The sequence below is a fragment of the Plecotus auritus genome (genome assembly GCF_963455305.1).
Source record: "Plecotus auritus genome assembly, chromosome: 7".
In the NCBI taxonomy this organism is placed as follows: Eukaryota; Metazoa; Chordata; class Mammalia; order Chiroptera; family Vespertilionidae; genus Plecotus; species Plecotus auritus.
In genome coordinates, this window is record NC_137774.1 from 105737472 (window position 1) to 105755059 (window position 17588).

A 17588-nucleotide genomic window follows, 5' to 3' on the forward strand; every position below is an offset into this window, starting at 1 on the left:
TCAGTGTCATTGGCTTTTCATACCTGCCCAAATCAAACAAAAACAAAAGCATCCGTAGAAAACAAAATACAGACGTTCTCTGACTCCCAGTGGGAGATGGTTACATGGAGTCTTGCTGGTACATATGCTGGCTGGTGGCTTTTGAGTGCCTTTGTTTTCTATATTTGTGGAAAAGTCAGCTTAATTCTCTCCTTTTGTAGAGCAAATGCCTCGAGAACTTCCAGCAGGGTTTTAGGGCAGATAGAGCAGCCCTGGGACATGTGCACAGCACACACTCCCCCCTTGTTTCAGGCTCCATCACTGTTGATGGAATTTGTTTGTGCTTCTGGGGGGAAGCCAAGTTGCCCCCAGCCAAGGTTGAACTGCCCTGGCGGAGGCTCCTCTATGGCATGCGAGGCAGCCTGGAGGAAATCTAAGCACATTTATTTGGTGGCATCTGCATTGTTCAACTTCCTCCTCTCAGCCTCTGGTACATTTTCCCTCATGCCAGATGCTTAGAGAAGCAGTTCATTCAAAGAATTTGCCATAAGGCATGAAACAAACTCCCTCCCTTTCTTTTTAGGCCGGGTTGCTGTGCTGGCTCATCCTCCTTAGAGAAATATGCAACCTCTAATGACTTTCCGGATGATACCCTGAACTTCATCAAAACGCACCCGCTCATGGACGAGGCCGTGCCTTCTGTCATCAACAGGCCGTGGTTCCTGAGGACGATGGTCAGGTGGGTGCCAAGCACACCGAGTCCTACAGGGATCTTCCCTAATCCATCTCATGCTCATATCAGCGGATCATGTTTTGAAATGGCACAGGCATCTTCTGTGATCACGTGCATTGATTCCACTATGAAATGCTGGCGAGTGGGGTGGATGCCATAAAACCCCGCGACCACATTCCCCTTAAGAAGAGTTTGGGTATTTTGGGGCTAACTGGGCACATGACAGCAATTAGAGGAAACACAGATATCTCCTTCCCAGGTAGCCCTTTAGTCCAGTCTGTGCAAAAGTGGAGGAGCAGTGAAGGAGATTCAGTTGATGATGTGGACACCTGTTTGGTTGGATATGGTTGCAAAACAAGCTGCAGATTCCATTCAAGCATTGTGCCTTGGCTGTTAACTTTCAATGGAGCATGAACAAAAGGAGAATTTGCACACGTATGCCAGCATGAAGGTTCCATGCTTTAGCATTTGTTATCTGAAGTGGTGGCCAACTGAGATGGGATAGCTGGTGTGAAATCTGTGAAAGCATTAAGTACTCCTCCTTGTATGTATTTAGAGCTTATTTCCAAACAATTCAACAGGCTTTCCCAAGTACCATCCAGTCTGGGCAATCATCAAACACAAGGTTAATTAAATTTACCACCATTTTTAAACTATGCCTTTATTGAAATATATCGAAGTATTATAATGGCTCTTGTCCATAAGATAGAAACAATATAACTTGCAAGAGGCTCCATATTTTCTGGAACCTGCCATGGTGCTTAGGACAAATAGGTGTCTATGGAGTATTGAATGGCTGAGAGAAAGAGGAGGCCCAATAGGACTTATCCTAGATATGTGACAAGGCTGATGCCCTTCACCTTTGCTCCAAATGTATCTTGCTTGGCTGGCACATCCTTTGGAACTTCAGTCCTTGTACATACAATTGAAAATCTTTCCCATCTGGCATTTTGTTGATGTGGCTTTACATCTCAGAAGAATGGTATAAAAAAAAATGGTAGCCATTGCTTTTCTTTCCAATGTTAAATGAAATGTCAAATGAGTTCCCTTATTCCTCCCCTCTTCAGAGGAGACATGAGCCTTCCCTTGTTGCTCAGGGCAGAGATGATTGTGGAGTGGTTTCACATGGTTATGGCTGGCTACTTATTATGTAACTTGGCCTCCACACCCCATACCTCTGTCCTCCCCTTGGAGCCATACTAATGCTCTGCATATGGAAGTAACATACCAGAACAGCTTGAGAGCATTATTTACATGCATATATTTCTCTTGAGGTTATTACTAGAAAGCTCTGTCACAATTCAATTGTGTGAAGTGGGAAGGGGGACACTTGAATGATAGACCAAGAGAGAGATGAAAAATGCGATCCTGTCATTTCAGATACCGCCTCACCAAAATAGCGGTGGACACCGCGGCTGGGCCCTATCAGAATCACACTGTGGTTTTCCTGGGATCAGAGAAGGGACTCATCTTGAAGTTCTTGGCCAGAATAGGAAACAGTGGTTTCCTAAATGACAGCCTTTTCCTAGAGGAGATGAGCGTTTACAATCCTGAAAAGTATGTAGAATGTTTGGTCCTTTCTCGCCAATTACTTATGTTATTCAGAGGAAGTCAAGGCAGACATAGGTTTTATACATTTTTAGGTGTGGCTTTTAAAATTATTTGTGAAAGTCTTTTAATATATAAAAGGCATTATTTCCTCCTTGCCAATAATGTATATATTTATATAGTTACACATATAGATGTGTGTGTGTGTGTCTGTGTGTGTGTGTGTGTGTGTGTATGCATGTACAAGGATCTATTTCACCTTTACTTAGATCAGATTAAGAGATCACTTTGTGGGCTGGGTGTTGGGTATGAGGATGGTGGCAAGAAAAAGAGAACTGACCCGAGGGAAACTTTTAATGATATTATCCTGCCTTATACAATTAGGTGTAGCTATGATGGAGTAGAAGACAAGAGGATTATGGGATTGCAACTGGACAAAGCAAGCAACTCTCTGTATGTTGCATTCTCTACCTGTGTGATAAAGGTTCCCCTTGGTCGGTGTGAACGACATGGGAGATGTAAAAAGTATGTACTTTGCCTCATTGCCTATTGGGAAATGCTTCGAAAGGAGGCCTAGGTAGCTCACGGTCATCTTCTTCCTGCAGGACCTGCATCGCCTCCAGAGACCCTTACTGCGGGTGGGTGAAGGAAGGAGGTTCCTGTGCCTATCTGTTGCCTGGCAGCAGGTAAGGCGCCCCAGGTGTGGGAGAGTAGAAGGTGCTATCCATTCTATATGTATTAGTTAACTGTGCTTGCACATACCACCGCCACTCAGCCTTCTGTGCACAGCCTCATCAATGGGATGGTCAGCCATTCTCCTTCTTTTCCCATTTCACAGAACACCCCAATATCACAGGTGGCAGATTTCCAATTGATTAATCATGCATCCTCAGGCTGATTAAAAACACAAAGAGAAGAAACACAGTGGGCTTCTAAGTGTTCCCTGGAGAGAGGGACAGGGATGTGCATGCCTTAATCATCACAATTTGAGAACAGCAGAGAAAAGGAGCAGTCGGGTAGCAATTAGATTAGTGATGCGGTTTGCCCAGCCATCACAAAACGGGCTCCTCTAATTGACCATACAAGGCTGGGAAGAAATTGCAGAGCATTTGTTAAGGATGCGTTTGTACTGCAAGCATGTTGTATACATCCAATAAATCTTCTCCTGCACTGAAGAACAGTTGACCCTATTACTCATTAGGTAGTCAATTCTTGGCAGTTCTCCAGCAGATCAGCTCGATCGGGGCAGTCTAACATGCCTGTGATTTCGGTGCTTAAAATTGTGACCCAGTCTTTAATGCTCAGTTGGCATTAGTTAAAAGGTTTCTTTTATGTGTTTACTTCATTGGATGTGAAATCCAAAATAACATTGGAAAAACATCCAATGCATGTCCTTGACTGGTTATGGCAACTCAAGAGAGGTGCCATATGGCAGCACAGTTCTTTCTTAGCCAATTCCTTCAACTTCCCCAAATCAAAAGGGGCAACAGAAGGGCTCACATCACTGACTCTCCTCTCCCATTTTAGAACAGCTAGACAAATAGGCAGAAGGCCACCTCATGACTACCACCTGCATCATATGAGGGAAAGTATTCCCATAAACAGGGTGAATGATAACTAAATCTGACCTGGAAATTTGACTAATACAAAGGGTCGACTTCTATATTTTATTACATCATCTTTACAAGTAGCAATATAGACATGCTACAGTTGTAGCACTTTATATCTTTTCCTGGGACTCTTGAAGTAAAGGAGGAAGGATCACAAAGCACAGTGAAGAAAGCTGAGGCATGATCTTTCTATATTCAAGGTATAACCAGAAGTATACTCCTGAGGACGGGGAGGAGTGAAGACAATACCTGAATGGTCTCAGCAAAATGCACCTCCGAGCCCTCTCTTCTTGGGCCCCACATAGCCACTGGCCATTTGTACCTTTAACACTTTGTTATATAAGTTACTGCTAAGCAAAGAAATAGATAAAAATCTAGGAAGGCAAGGGTCAGGGTGAAAGAGAAAGTAGAGGGGGAAAGACTTATTTTTAACTAGAGGCCCATTGCACAAATTCATGCACATTGAAAGGAAATTAATTAGAAGAAATATTTTAGAGGCCTGGGAGGGACTGCGGGAGGTTGGTTCCAGGGCATGTCCGGTCCATCTCATCCAGTCCCAATCTGCCGGACCCCAATAGCAAGCTAACCTACTGGTCGGAGCGTCTGCCCCTTGGTGGTCAGTGCAAGTCATAGCGACTGGTCGAACGGTCGACTGATAGGTCGGACCCTTAGCATATTAGGCTTTTATATAGAGAGATTTATAGACTTCTATATTGCTCAGAACACTGTATTTTAACATTTAAATGTTTAAGACATATTCAGAGAATCAGAGTAAAAGACAGGTATAAATAATGCACACACTACCTCCTGAATAATATCTGAATTAAGTTCTTAAGCCAGGGCTTCTTTTTGGATATTCTTGTACATAAGACTCAATTCTGAAAATTTCAAAGATATAATTTTCAAGCTGTTATCTACATATTTTTTTGCACCTGCCACTCAGTTTATCAAACTGTGTTAGTTGCTTTAGTGAAACCCGAGTAATGACTCACATAATTGAATTTGTTTTTCTCCCCCCTCCTTTTCTGAAAGACTAACTTTTGAACAGGACATAGAGCGTGGCAATACAGATGGCCTTGGAGACTGTCACAGTAAGTGAAGCTTTTATCCGTGTTTATCTTTGGGCAGAGAAGCTTTCTGGAATGGCCTGGAAACATTACCCTGCATGTGGAACTGAGTACAGCTGGCACCAAAACATGCATACATAACAGAAACCATCTTCTAAATATCAAATAAAGAAAATAGTGTGTTTTAGCGCCAATGTTATTGTCGATGCTGTTGCTATAAATGCTGGCACCTAGGGCATTATTACAATACTGAGGAACAGACTCACTTAAGAAGATATTAATTATGCAGAGCAGTAAGTTATGTCTGCATTTTCTTTTTTTTGAAAACCGAGTTTTGTTGTTTTTTTTAAAATGTGCTATTTACACTGTAATTTTTAACCAAATATGACGAAAAGGTTGGACGTTATACTCTAGCTTTTTAATTGAATGGAACTGTTTTATTCTTCTTCAACATAAAAACTAACAAAAGTAATTATATTTTTTAAATTAGATTTTTGTCTGTTAACATTTACAGTAGAAAAAAGTTTCAGATATAACCCACTAAGTACAAGGTGACTCAAAATAACCTTTTCATAGAAATTAAACTGCGTGAATCTGAGTTCATTTCAAAGTTATTAAATGGTAACATTTTAGTTAGAACTTCACGTAAAGGACCCTGGTTCTCCTATTTCCGATTAATATCAAAACTCTACTGAAAATGCTAAGGTGTCATTCAACTTTCTTATCTTTTATAGAAATCAGATACAATCAAATAAAGAGACGTGGCAGCCTTATCTCCAAATTCTTTGCATATATTTTTTTTTTGTTTGCAAATATTATATATTGGCAAAAGCTTATTATGTTTTCACACACAAAATTTAATGAGTTAAGAAATCAGCATAGGAGACAGTGTCATTGCCAAAAGATCTAAGTTACTTTTGGGGAGTGAAACTATTTGATCCATGGATGTTAGTCACATTGATGCCTTAAGGCTCCATTTTCAGGAAACAGGTTTTGGTTTCTATGTGTTTCTATATGAACTGAATTAGCTGACTTTAATGAATAATTTTCATCGTATTTTTATGATCTGGTGGTATGGGCATCTGTAGAAAATTGGGGTGTCAATTTGGATTTCCTAGGTAAATCTATGAAAAATGTGAAAATGGTTAATAGCTCTACCAAGTGTCCTCTGCACCAGGGGGGTTCACACTACACCTGTATCCTTGGCAGAAAAGCTGAAGGGAGCCTCAGTATTGAGCACAGGGGAGACCCTCTCCTCTAGCCCGCGACTTACTCTTTAACCTCAGCAGTCAAGCCTCTGTTTTCCTGTACTCCCCACCCTTGGACCTCATTGCTGCTGAGGCTCTTAGAGGCCCGCTCAGGGCAGGAGGTAGGGCTGAGCGGACCTTCGGCTGCCTGTCTGAGTGCCCTCTCAGCTCCCTGTGCTCTGCTGGAGCGTGACCTACTTCATGGGACTTATCTCTTCACAGACAGGCATTCAGAGGCGTTAGGTCATTGGTGCACAGTGACTCTGCATCAGGATTTTAAGAGGAGATGAGAAAATCGTACAGAGCCAGTGCCAGAGGCTGAGGAGCAGGCTGAGTGAACCAGTGTTCTGACCCAGACACAGCATGCACACACAGGTGTATGCTGCCTCTGTGTGGATGTGATTTCTTTTATTTTTGTTTTAATTACCTAAGTAAACCTCCTGCTGAGTTCAGAGCATTGTGACACTGGACAGTTCCTCACAGCATGGTTGTGAGGATGAAATGAGAGAGTGTGAAAAAGGGTACTTTATAAGTGTGGGTCCATATGTTACTTATTTTATCCACATATATGGTAGGGCTTACATTCTCAGAAACACATATAATCACAGTTACCATTTCTTTACTAACTCTTGCTTTTTCTCTGCCTCTTGGCAACAAAAGCAGTGACTCTGAGGAAACTCACTTGGGGAAGAGATGGGGGTGTGAAATTGGACCGAATATAACGCATCTTACATTATAAGCCAGAATTGAGATGCACTTACTTAGTGTTGGGTATCATATGTTCTTATAGTCCTGTATTAGTTCATTCCCACTTGCTATGTAAGTCACACTAAGTAGTGTTAGACATAAGTAATCTTCTCCTCCCTTTTGTCTTTCAGATTCCTTCGTGGCACTGAATGGTAAGGAAGACATTACTCGTGATTAATTATCGATGAAACTCTATTTAGAAAATCCTGCTTCACTAATCCTCTTCAGTATTCTCAAACTTTAGGTTTCTCTCTAAATTAATTTTTTGTCCTCATTATTTTTTTATAGACATTTCAACTCCTCTACCAGATCATGAAATGTCTTACGACACAGTATATGGTCAGTTGATGGATTTCTTTTTTTTTTTAAATTCTTCAGGCCACTCACCCTGTGGTAGTTTATAGTTTTCATTCCTAAACACCATGGACCAGATTCTTTATTACTCCAGGGCCCCAATTCACTAAAATTATTTATAGATTGCATGATGCTTCAAAAATCACTCCGACTGTATTTGATGTATGAGACTTGAGTCCTACAGTTTAATCCATATAACATGAAATATGCCAACCTTAGGGAATTTGGTGAATATCTTTAATGAGTTCTTGAAGGAGAAAAAATTGCTTTTGGACATAAGTACATCCAAGATAAAAGAATAGTGCCTATAACTACAAGGCCATAACTCCTTAACTGATAGAGAGCAACATTCCCAAAATGCTGACTCTCAGGACCATACCTTCTTCAGGGGAAAATCTATACAGAGTGAACATACCAGCTTCTTACTAGGCAAAACTTTTCAAGATAGCATGAAATTGGCCATCAAAATTTAAGTTCACAAAGAGTGCAACTGTTTAGACATATTTTTTTCGAGATTTCTTTAGAATGTGTACAAGGAAGAGTGACACAGTGCAAACGATGCGCACACAGGGCTTCTCTCGTTGTTCCTGCTCTGAAATGCAGACGCTGCATTACAGAAAGCTATTAAATCCATAAACAGAATATTCTGAGCTCTTTACAAGAAAAGTTTAAATGTAGTTAACACATCCCATTTCTCAAAGTTACTCCAAGTATTTATTAGGGTAAATTATTCATGTGTTTTTTAAATATAAAATGAAAAAATATGTGTGATGGCAAACTTAAGCTTATGTGTTACTAGAGGCCCAGTGCACGAAATTCGTGCACAGGTAGGGTCCCTAGCAGCTGCCGGCTGCCAGCCAGGGCCTTCCTTCCCCCGGCCGCCTGCTGCCACCACTGCCAGCCAGGTTGGGGCCGGTCAGAGGGAGGGGCCGTGGGCAGTTGGCTGGCTGGTCCCGCCCCCTGGTTGAATTCCCAGTCGAGGGGACACTTTGCATATTAGGCTTTTATTAAATAGGATAATGGGGACTATGGGTTTCATTGATATACAAATTTTATAGATTTTGTGTTTAAGAACAGTAACAGTTCTAGAACAGTCTTTAAATGTAGACGTAGGTAAGAAATGAAGGGGAAACATAAAGAAAAGAAAGCAAGGTGGATTTCGGATTCAAAGAAATAGTGCAGGATGGCTACAAATGTGCCTAATAGCTCTATGAGAACTCTCACTCCCGTGAGTATTAGCATAAATAAAAAGCCTCTTTGGAAGTCCTAAAGACTATCTTGTAAACTGGAGCTGTGCAGATATGGAAAACAATGCCTGGTTTCTCCTGACTGTCCCCCACATGAAGTGAGGTAGTGTGGAGAGGAACCCACAGAATTCATCCACCTTTAACATCCTCCCATCTGTGATTCCAACCAACACATTAAACACTAGAAAAAAATTTATCGGGAGGTATATGTCCTCTAACTTAGCCTGTCCTTCAGAAAGAGAACCCACTTAGCTTCTTCTCTTTCTCAATATCATACTTTGAAATCACTTCTTATAATTGAATAATCTTTATCAGAAATTAAGAAATTCAGGTCTTGAATCTAATTGAACCAGCAACCTCCCTAGCATTCATCAATTTGTACAATTTTAACTCCCAGGTAATTTCTTATATCGATAGAACAATTAAACTATGGAATCTTCTTTATGAACAGAAATAATCTATGTATCTTTTTTTCCTTTTCAAAAGGAAAGGAACTTAATGTCTCCATATTAACACTTTTAAAGGACAATGCCTCTCCACCCTCAGCTCTTGACCAGTAGTTTCTGTGATGAAACTAAAGAAGAGTTGGAATACTGTATTCCTGCTAATGAATGATCCTGCCCATTTCAGGCTAAATCTATTCAGGTTGGAGTGGTTAGATGATTAACTGACCATCAAAATGAGGCTGCTCGAGACAATACTTAGAAAAATACAGGAGACTTTCTTTTCACAAATTATTGAAGATATGCTTATTTTGGAATTAATATAGAACAGATGTAATTAATTTATTCAGCAAATAGTGCCAGGCACTGGACTAGGTGCTGTGTTGTTACCATCAAAGGAAATACCAAATCACTATTTTTAAGAGCAAGGATGTAGCTTAGGAAGCCAACCCCACAGTCCAAAGTGCACCCACTGCTTCCCACTGTGTCCTTTGAATGTTTCCGTAAAAAGTTCATTGGCTGAGGGCAGGCTCACAGAGTGAACAACAAAACCACAACTGCCTAAAAAGGGGGATCCTTTCAATAAACCATGCACTCTCTGCTTGGCAAAAGCTCTGTGCAACATCAGTTTCATAACCAAGAAACCCTTTTTAGTGAATTGGACCCTGGTTATTTTCCTTCTCTCTTCCTCTCTTGTATTGATATAGTATCTCTTTTTTATGTCTAATTGGCTATAATCATTGTTAATAAGTTAGAGTAGTTTGAAGGGTCTCTAACCTCTGGAATCACAAAGATTTGTAGATATAGAGAAACGGTATGATGCATATTAAAGTTAACTTTTAATATCTATCTCTTTGTATATTATAAGAATACATCATAAGCTCCATTAGTTAAAACGTGACCTCCCTAATTGGATTATCAAGACAAAATTATAGATTTGAACTCTATTGACATGTAATACTATATCCACAAATGACTGCCTATTTTTTTGTAGCATTATTTTGGTTACACAGTCTCTTAGGAAATGCACAAACTAATATAGCCTGCAGAATCAGATTCTCAGAAGAAATAAAGTGATTTTCTTTCAACATTTTTTTAAGCTTGGAGAGGTAATAATCATATGCCTCTTTGATTTCAAACTAAGGACTGCTGCTTAATGGTCCTTTTCCATGGTGCTTCTAAAATTTTTGAGAATCAGGTATTGCTTTCTGTGACTACTTGATTCACCAGTGACACGTGTTGCCTGTCCTTAAGCATAAGTTTAAAAGATTACAAACCTCATGCTGCTCTATTTTTTTTTTCATTTGAGTACATCAGATGCATGGTTTCTCTAGATTTACATACAGAAAATGGAGATGCGGTGGGTATTAGACTAACACTTCAGCAATAGGAAGGAGCTGATTTCTCACATTTGTGTAAAACATTTCCCTACCTAACTACCATCTGGTCCACATTAATATCCTCTCATAGCCATAGCTTTCCATTACCAATGAGTTTTCCACGTATTTGCAGCATATGGTCCTAGAAATCTTTCTACAGAGAATGTGTCCCTTAGGCATATATTTCCCCTAGATTACCGTATTAAGAAATGTTCTCCTTTAACCATACTTATGGTATTATCATAAAATTGCCCCTTGGACACAGTTACATTGAAAGTGCTCAAAATGCAAATCAGCTCAGGTAAAAGAAATTTTTTGCTACTTGGAGGAGAGGCTTTGTCACACACACACACCCCTTTTAGCTCCCTACAAAGCTATTTCTAATTGTTTGCTTATGCTGGGTGCTGAATTCTTTCTTAGGTTAACAATATATTTCATTAGAGCTGTGTTGAATTGAAGGGTAGAAAATTGAGGCTGTATTTTAGAGCTCAGTATAAAAGCAAGAGGAAGCAAAATAAATTCCAGGTGATTTTCCTACCCTTGTTCTCTTGTCAGTATCATGAGATGAGGTATGACACCCAAAAATGTAAAAACAAAAAGTCTGGATCCAAGCCTTCTTGAGTTTTAAATGAACGTGTTTCTAGCAGTTGGTTATGAATCAAACTATTTGTAACAAAGTGGATGTTTGAAGCTGTGTGGGAGCCAAACAAGTTCTACGCAGAAAGCTGCCTCTTAAATGTTACCGACGCTTTGCATAGCATCTAAGTGTGGTGCTTTCATAGAAATCATTATAGCTTAGACAAGCCACTTGGCTGACTTGCTTTTCCCGGCTCTTTTACATATATATTCTGTAACTGGCAGTGGTACAGTCCCCTGGGAATCCAACTTCCAATAATAATTGTAAAAAGGAACAATGTAATGCATTGGTCATTAGAGCCTTTCTTTCTGGTGGCCAGTATTTTATTTATCACATGCATGGGGATGACAGCCCAAGGTGGAGACCACCTGGGATTCTGTCCTGCTTTCTACCAAAGCCACCAATTACACATTCACTGTAGTTGCCCCGATGTCTTTCTAAAAATTACTCAAGGGGTTGCTACAGATAAAATGGCTGAATACCCAGACTACTTAAAAATCCTAGAGAAGTCATATTTTATTTCCACTAGAAAGAACAGGTAAGGGGCTTTTTTAAATCATTGCACCAGTTTAGATCAAAGCACTTAATAGGATCTGCATTTAACCTTGTGGAATGATGGAAGGAAAGCTTAGGAATGTATTCACAGGAAATGTCCAGTGGCCACCATAATTCCCAACCCAGCCACTCTGCTAACATCTATCACGGGCTACTCTGGATCTCAAAAAGCTATTTCTTTCCAATTGGAACAGTCGGTGTGGCATAAAAACAACCTCTCACAATTATGACTCATAAAACCATGAAGCTAGCATTGTTGGAATAAGACACAGAAGACAAAGCCATAACAACATGGAGCATTTGAGGGGAAAGGGGGTGGGAGCAGATCCTTTTAGAAAGCAACCACTTCTTCCAGAAAGAAGTTTAGTTGCAGCTGAAACGTAGATGCACCCTCAGTGAGGAAGGCTCAGGACCACTGAGCTGTTGGTGATGGGGAGAGGCTGGTGCACTACCATAAACCTCCCCCATCAGTCACAGAGTGTCCCCAGAGTGGACACCCTCTGCCTTTTCCTGCTGCTATGGGAATACCAAACAAGGGCCCTAGTATCTCCTGAGCACCTACAATGTGTCAAACACTCCTAGATATTTTCACCGTTACGTCGCTGTATCCTCCCAACACTGTGACGTTAAGTGGTATCATTTTGTGCACAAGGAACACCAAAGCCCAGAGAAGTTAAATGACTTCCCAAGACTCGCTCAGCAAGAAGCAGAGATGGGATCTTACCCTTTATCCTCTAAGTTCCAAGGGTCATCTGCTGAATCCCACCCCCATTTTTATTATTTATAGGGCAGTCACCTTCCAGTCTTACAGCCAGCTTGGGAGTCCAATCTCCTGGCCTCTGAGCTAAGGGGATGGGGGTGTCTCGGGTGATGCTTTCCCTAACTGTATTTGTGATGAAAACAGGGCACTCCAGTTCCCTCTTGCCCAGCACCACCACGTCAGATTCGACGGCTCGAGAGGGGTATGAGTCTAGGGGAGGAATGCTGGACTGGAAAGATCTGCTCCATTCACCCGGCAGCACAGACCCTATGGGGGCAGTGTCTTCCCATAATCACCAAGACAAGAAGGGTAAGGCCTTGGAATTGCCTCTTCCTCTGGGGGGAGAGGGAGGGAACGTAGGGAGAACTCTGTAACTGCTTCCAGCAGAATCATAGCAAGATGTAAGAAACCTCCAACACGCTATGATTGAAAGCATCTCAAAAAAAAAAAACTGCAACCCAATCCTCTTTGCTAAGCTTGATCCTAAATTATTGCCCACGCAAGGAGAAACCACACAAAACAAATAACACAGACGCTAAGCTTCCTCCACCCAAAAGAGGTGTGGCTGGGCCCAGCACAGATGCTGGCTCCTGAGATCCCCTCTGCTCCTCTCCTGTAATCTGTGGGTCCTCTTTTCCCACCTCATTGGAATGAACGCAGTGAGGGCTTTGGCAAGTGCATGTAAGCAAAGTCGAAGCCCGCTTAATCAGTGAATGGAGAAATAGCAGGGCACAGTCTTTTCTGGCTAGGAGCATCTCTCACTCTTGCCTGGTACTGCATTTGAATACAGCCAGGGTCCTGAGGCATACTGTCACTGCCTCTAGGACAACAGCTCAAACAAAAATATGTTATTGAACCAAGCAGAATTGCTATGCATGGAAAACGGAAAGGAAGCTGCCCTAAATGAAAGGGACTCTACTGTGAACTGTGCTAAATTCTCCCTGGCTTTCTTTGCTCAACTAGAGACAGAAAATGTCATCTTTTTTTTTTTTCCTTGCCATTTGCTACTCCGGTAACACAGCCTACATTAGTTGCAGCTGCAACCAAAGAGGCCTTTACTTGTCCAAAAAAACCAGTCTTATAAATCAGAAACAGAAAAGCCCCGTTATGTTGCGAGCTGTTTCCCCCCATTCAGAATTGTTGACTCCTGTATGTTTTCAAGAGTCTCACCCAAGCAGGGCTTGGAGTCTCAAGGGCAGACCAGCCACAGTGAAGGCAATCTCCATCATGTCCTCCCTCGGGGTTGTCTGTGTGCCTATTCCCTTCTACTCGGAGGGATGTTTCCCAGGAAGACTTGCATGCGAAATTCCCATCCTTTTTGCATCTCATCTGCTGAGAGTGCACGCTGCTTCTCTGCGTGCCAAGCCAACCTGTGAAGACAAAGCCCTTTTGACTTGTTCTCAAACCATGTCCCCTTAACCAATTTTATTCTTCTTCTGTAACTTCTTCGTACTGTGCTCTGCCCCAAATCTTTTTTAAGTGGCTTTTGTCTCAGCGGCCTCTTTATGTTGGAGGGGACCTTGCCCTTACCCTTCCAAGAAAGCACGAGGCCCATCTGTGGAGGGACCGACTGTCCCACAGGCCACAAGCCCTAGCATGTGCCATGATTTGTTATGTGTGGCTCCGGACCGCAGAGGTATTCATCTTGGCCGGGTTCTCAAGAAGAGACAACTCAGAAAAAACACTTTGTGTTTGCCCACTGCGACTTTCTAAAAAAACCAAACAGCCTTTCCAGTAAAGCATTAAATATGTCAACCAAATATCTAGCTGTTGGTTACAATTGTTTTCTCTTCTCTTCACCCGAGACTGGTGGCTTGAATTTTCTCCAGTTGTTAACTCCCCCAAGGGATGGAGGTTATCAAAGAGTCCAATTAACACTTTGACATCATTTTAAAATTCGGCATTGTTGGTCTTATTGTGAATATTGACAAAGCTGGAAGCAGTCTACAACTTGTCAAACAATGGTGGCAGAGGTGTGACTGCATGGGTGTTTAACATGATCACTGTTCTTGTGCTATTAACTCCTTGCCTTGCCCTGTCAAATTTGATTTTTGACAATTGTGTATTTGATGGGGCAAAGACAATGAGATGCTGTGCAGAAAATTTTGAAAGATGTAGCTTTGATGTTCCTTTTACCATGATTTTTATGATTTTAATTTCCGTGTTTGCTCTGACTTGTTTTTGTTTAATGATCATGATTTCTTTTGATCTTTTGTTTTCTTTTGCCAAGCACTGTGTGTTGTGACTTGGTGGTGGCGTTACTCTGTTGGAAAAGCCTTGTTTTTTTTCTGACTCATTATGACGTTCCTTAACTTGACCCAATCTGTAATCCCCTCGCTGCTTCCCTTTCATTCCCTGGCGTGGATGCCTTAATGACGTCACATCCGTGTGTGCAGCATCTCCTGGGATGCGAGAGTTTCCTGGGTTTTCCGAGGGCCTCTGGCAGGTGCTCTTGTCACTGGGTCGATTGTCTCATGGGAATGTGACATTTGTATGCGCCAGCTTCAGGAGCTAAATATACTCTGGAATTGTTTCTAAAATACTGCACATTTCCCCCACTAAGCAGAAAATGTGTCCTCTGGCCAGCTAGCTGAGGAGTCAAATGTCCAATGCCCTTTTTATTTTGGCCGCTGGAAAAACACACACCAGTGAGCAGACTAGCCCACAGCTCTGCCCTGCAGACATGCTGACCACCACGGGCTAGTCCCATGCTCTGGCCCACCTCCTCCAAACAAGTCTGCATTTCCAGAGTATGTTTGCTTGCCTTTTCTTTCTTTTCCTTGCTGTTGTCTTTCGTGTTGATTTAATCCTGTGCGTCCCTCACATTCTGTTAAAGCACCTTTCCCCAGCCTTGCAATCTAACCCCCTTCTGCTGCCATTGTTCTTAGCCTCCCCCTTTCAAAATAATAGACCCAAGCCCTCTGCCCCTCTGTGGAATGTTCCAAGGCTCTTTCCTTCTCTGCTGTGAGTAGCATTCGGATGTTGTCTGAATATCTAGTCATATTAACAAAGCGTGAGAAGAGACCTGCAAAGCACACAGAAGCATTATCACAGAAAATGAAGTAATTTTCTCGCTCAGTAACTGGCCTTGCCCTTCATTACCCTACTGGCCTTGTCTAATGTCTCTTGTCCTTGCTGCTTTTCTTTAAAATTGCCTGATATCTTTCAAGCCCTAGATTCATTAGTAAAAACACAGCCAACTGCTCTGTTTTATCTCTGGGTCCCTAGATGTCTGGAGCCTCTACAGCCAGCCCTTTAATCACCAAGTTGATAAATTAGATGCAGCCCCGGCTACTTCCTTCTTAGTTTTGCCACATTTAAAAATATATATTATATGTATTCTTCCTATAACGATTGAGGTAGTAATCAGTAGTTACAAAGGGGCTCTAATTACATGTGAATAAGAAAGAAAATCCAGTGTATTTTTAGATCTGGCTTGTCTCCCCTCACCACCAAACCCTTCCCACAGCAAAAAAATAAATAAAAGCTTCTTTTCTTAGGGTAAGCAATACTGAGGATTAATAGTCACTCTTGTGCTTCTTGTTTCTGACCAAAAGTAACAATACCATAAAACTTGATTTCCAAGGAGACAACAAGATGTGGGAGGAAATTAGCCATGTACAGATCTGCCTAGTGAGCTGTGTAGCATAAATGTAACCTATAAATGCTGACCATTGGGATGCAAGAATAAATCAGAAACAGAAGAAATTCTCCTACTTCAGACTTTATTTTATAGAGTTCTTGTGAGCTCTCAGAAAATAGATGATATAGTCGATCTATACAATGTTCCCATTTGATTGGAAATGCCAGAATTGTGGTATGCTTATTTATTTTGGGAAATCTTTAAAGTGAAATATTATCACATTATCACATTTAGTCAAGATATGCTTGTTATAGACATGGAAAAGATATAGAAACAGAATTTAAACAAGAAATCAAATGAATCATTTAAACTAAAATGTACAGTAAATGTTAAATATATTCTAATCAATGTGTGAGCTATTTGTATAAGCAATTTTTAGTCTGGGAAATAATATCCCGGTAAGATTCATAAGCTCTATAAAGGATAATGAGTATATTATCCACACTCCATAACAATCCTGAATGGAGTTTTATAAATCACAGGGTTTATTAACAATCCTCTTTATAAACAATTATTTATTCCTCAAAGGCACCTTAGCCCACAGCAGCACTGCCTCCAGGTGGGACACGCAGCACCTTACATAAGATGCGTTAGGTGGCTCAGGGCATCACGGCTTTCAAGAATCATGTGGTGGAAAGCCACACCATTTTCATTTCTCTTTCCACCTTATTGGCGATGTGAAGGAAAGTCTCAGTTTGGTGCTTTATCATTAACAAGTCCCTAAACGTGCTCCTGTCTCTTTGGACAAGAAAGAACTGGCTTTAGGTTGTGGGCTTTGGCTTGCAGCTGGAACTAGCTGAAATTAGTATTGTTTTGCTTTCCATGAATTTTATTTTTATAGCCACCTTTTATCTATGAAAGGTGACACTTTTTTCCATGTCTGGTAATGATATAAAGTTTCCATTTGAAATACATTCTAAAGTAAATATTAAGTAAATAACAAGTAAATAATATAGTCCATGAGACTCATTGGTAGCACTAAAATTGGAGTATTGGTAGCTGAATGACTAAATTTGGGTAACTCTGCCTACAGTAATTAAAAGACTCCACCGAGGATTAAACTACTACCAAAACTTTGCTTCTGGCCTTCGGAAGAACAAAATTTAATCATCGCTCTACCTTCTGCTGGCTGGGCTCTTAACGTTGCGATGACATTATCTAGTGCTCTTCTGATTTCTCCTCCAACTACTAAGCTTTTGTGATTGGCAATGAGAAGTTTGGTCAAGGAGGAATTTAGGGGAAAATGAATTTAAACTTAAAAAAAAAAAAAAAAAAGAAGTCATTCTAGGCTTGGTAAGCATCTGGTGAGATTTTTCTCCAGACAGCAGGGAGCAGCCAAGTGCAGACTGCAGCTAGCTAGTACCCAAACTGTGGCCTGGGGTGTTTACCCTTAGCGCTCGGGCTACTGTCCCCATATCTGGAAGGACTCCTGTGTTACAGTGCATCCCGTGGCCTGGCAGTAACCTACACTTGACCCTTCTTTCCCTTTTCTCTCATTCAAACGTTACCTATTCTGAGTCCCAGACCATTAGAGCCCAGCTTCCTTCATTAACAAGCTTAGAAACCCGGCTTTGAGTATATGTGCTAATAGAACCTAGCCCTGATCACTCTTCCATGTTAACAAACTCCAATGTTTAAA

The 17588-nt window shown here is 41.2% G+C and overlaps 1 protein-coding gene across 5 annotated transcripts in view; it reads left to right on the forward strand.

The window, feature by feature from the left end:
* Positions 1 to 17588, forward strand: part of SEMA6A (semaphorin 6A) — a 127694-nt gene that overhangs the window by 93649 nt on the left and 16457 nt on the right. For 2 of the 5 annotated variants that reach the window (XM_080677263.1, XM_080677264.1), the window contains exons 12-19: positions 563 to 718; positions 2093 to 2269; positions 2645 to 2785; positions 2866 to 2946; positions 4903 to 4961; positions 7063 to 7083; positions 7220 to 7270; positions 12451 to 12615. In XM_080677263.1, coding sequence (XP_080533389.1) covers positions 563 to 718; positions 2093 to 2269; positions 2645 to 2785; positions 2866 to 2946; positions 4903 to 4961; positions 7063 to 7083; positions 7220 to 7270; positions 12451 to 12615 — 851 coding nt within the window. The remainder of the gene's footprint in view (positions 1 to 562; positions 719 to 2092; positions 2270 to 2644; positions 2786 to 2865; positions 2947 to 4902; positions 4962 to 7062; positions 7084 to 7219; positions 7271 to 12450; positions 12616 to 17588) is intronic. The other 3 variants (XM_080677266.1, XM_080677265.1, XM_080677267.1) reach the window with 3 other exon arrangements.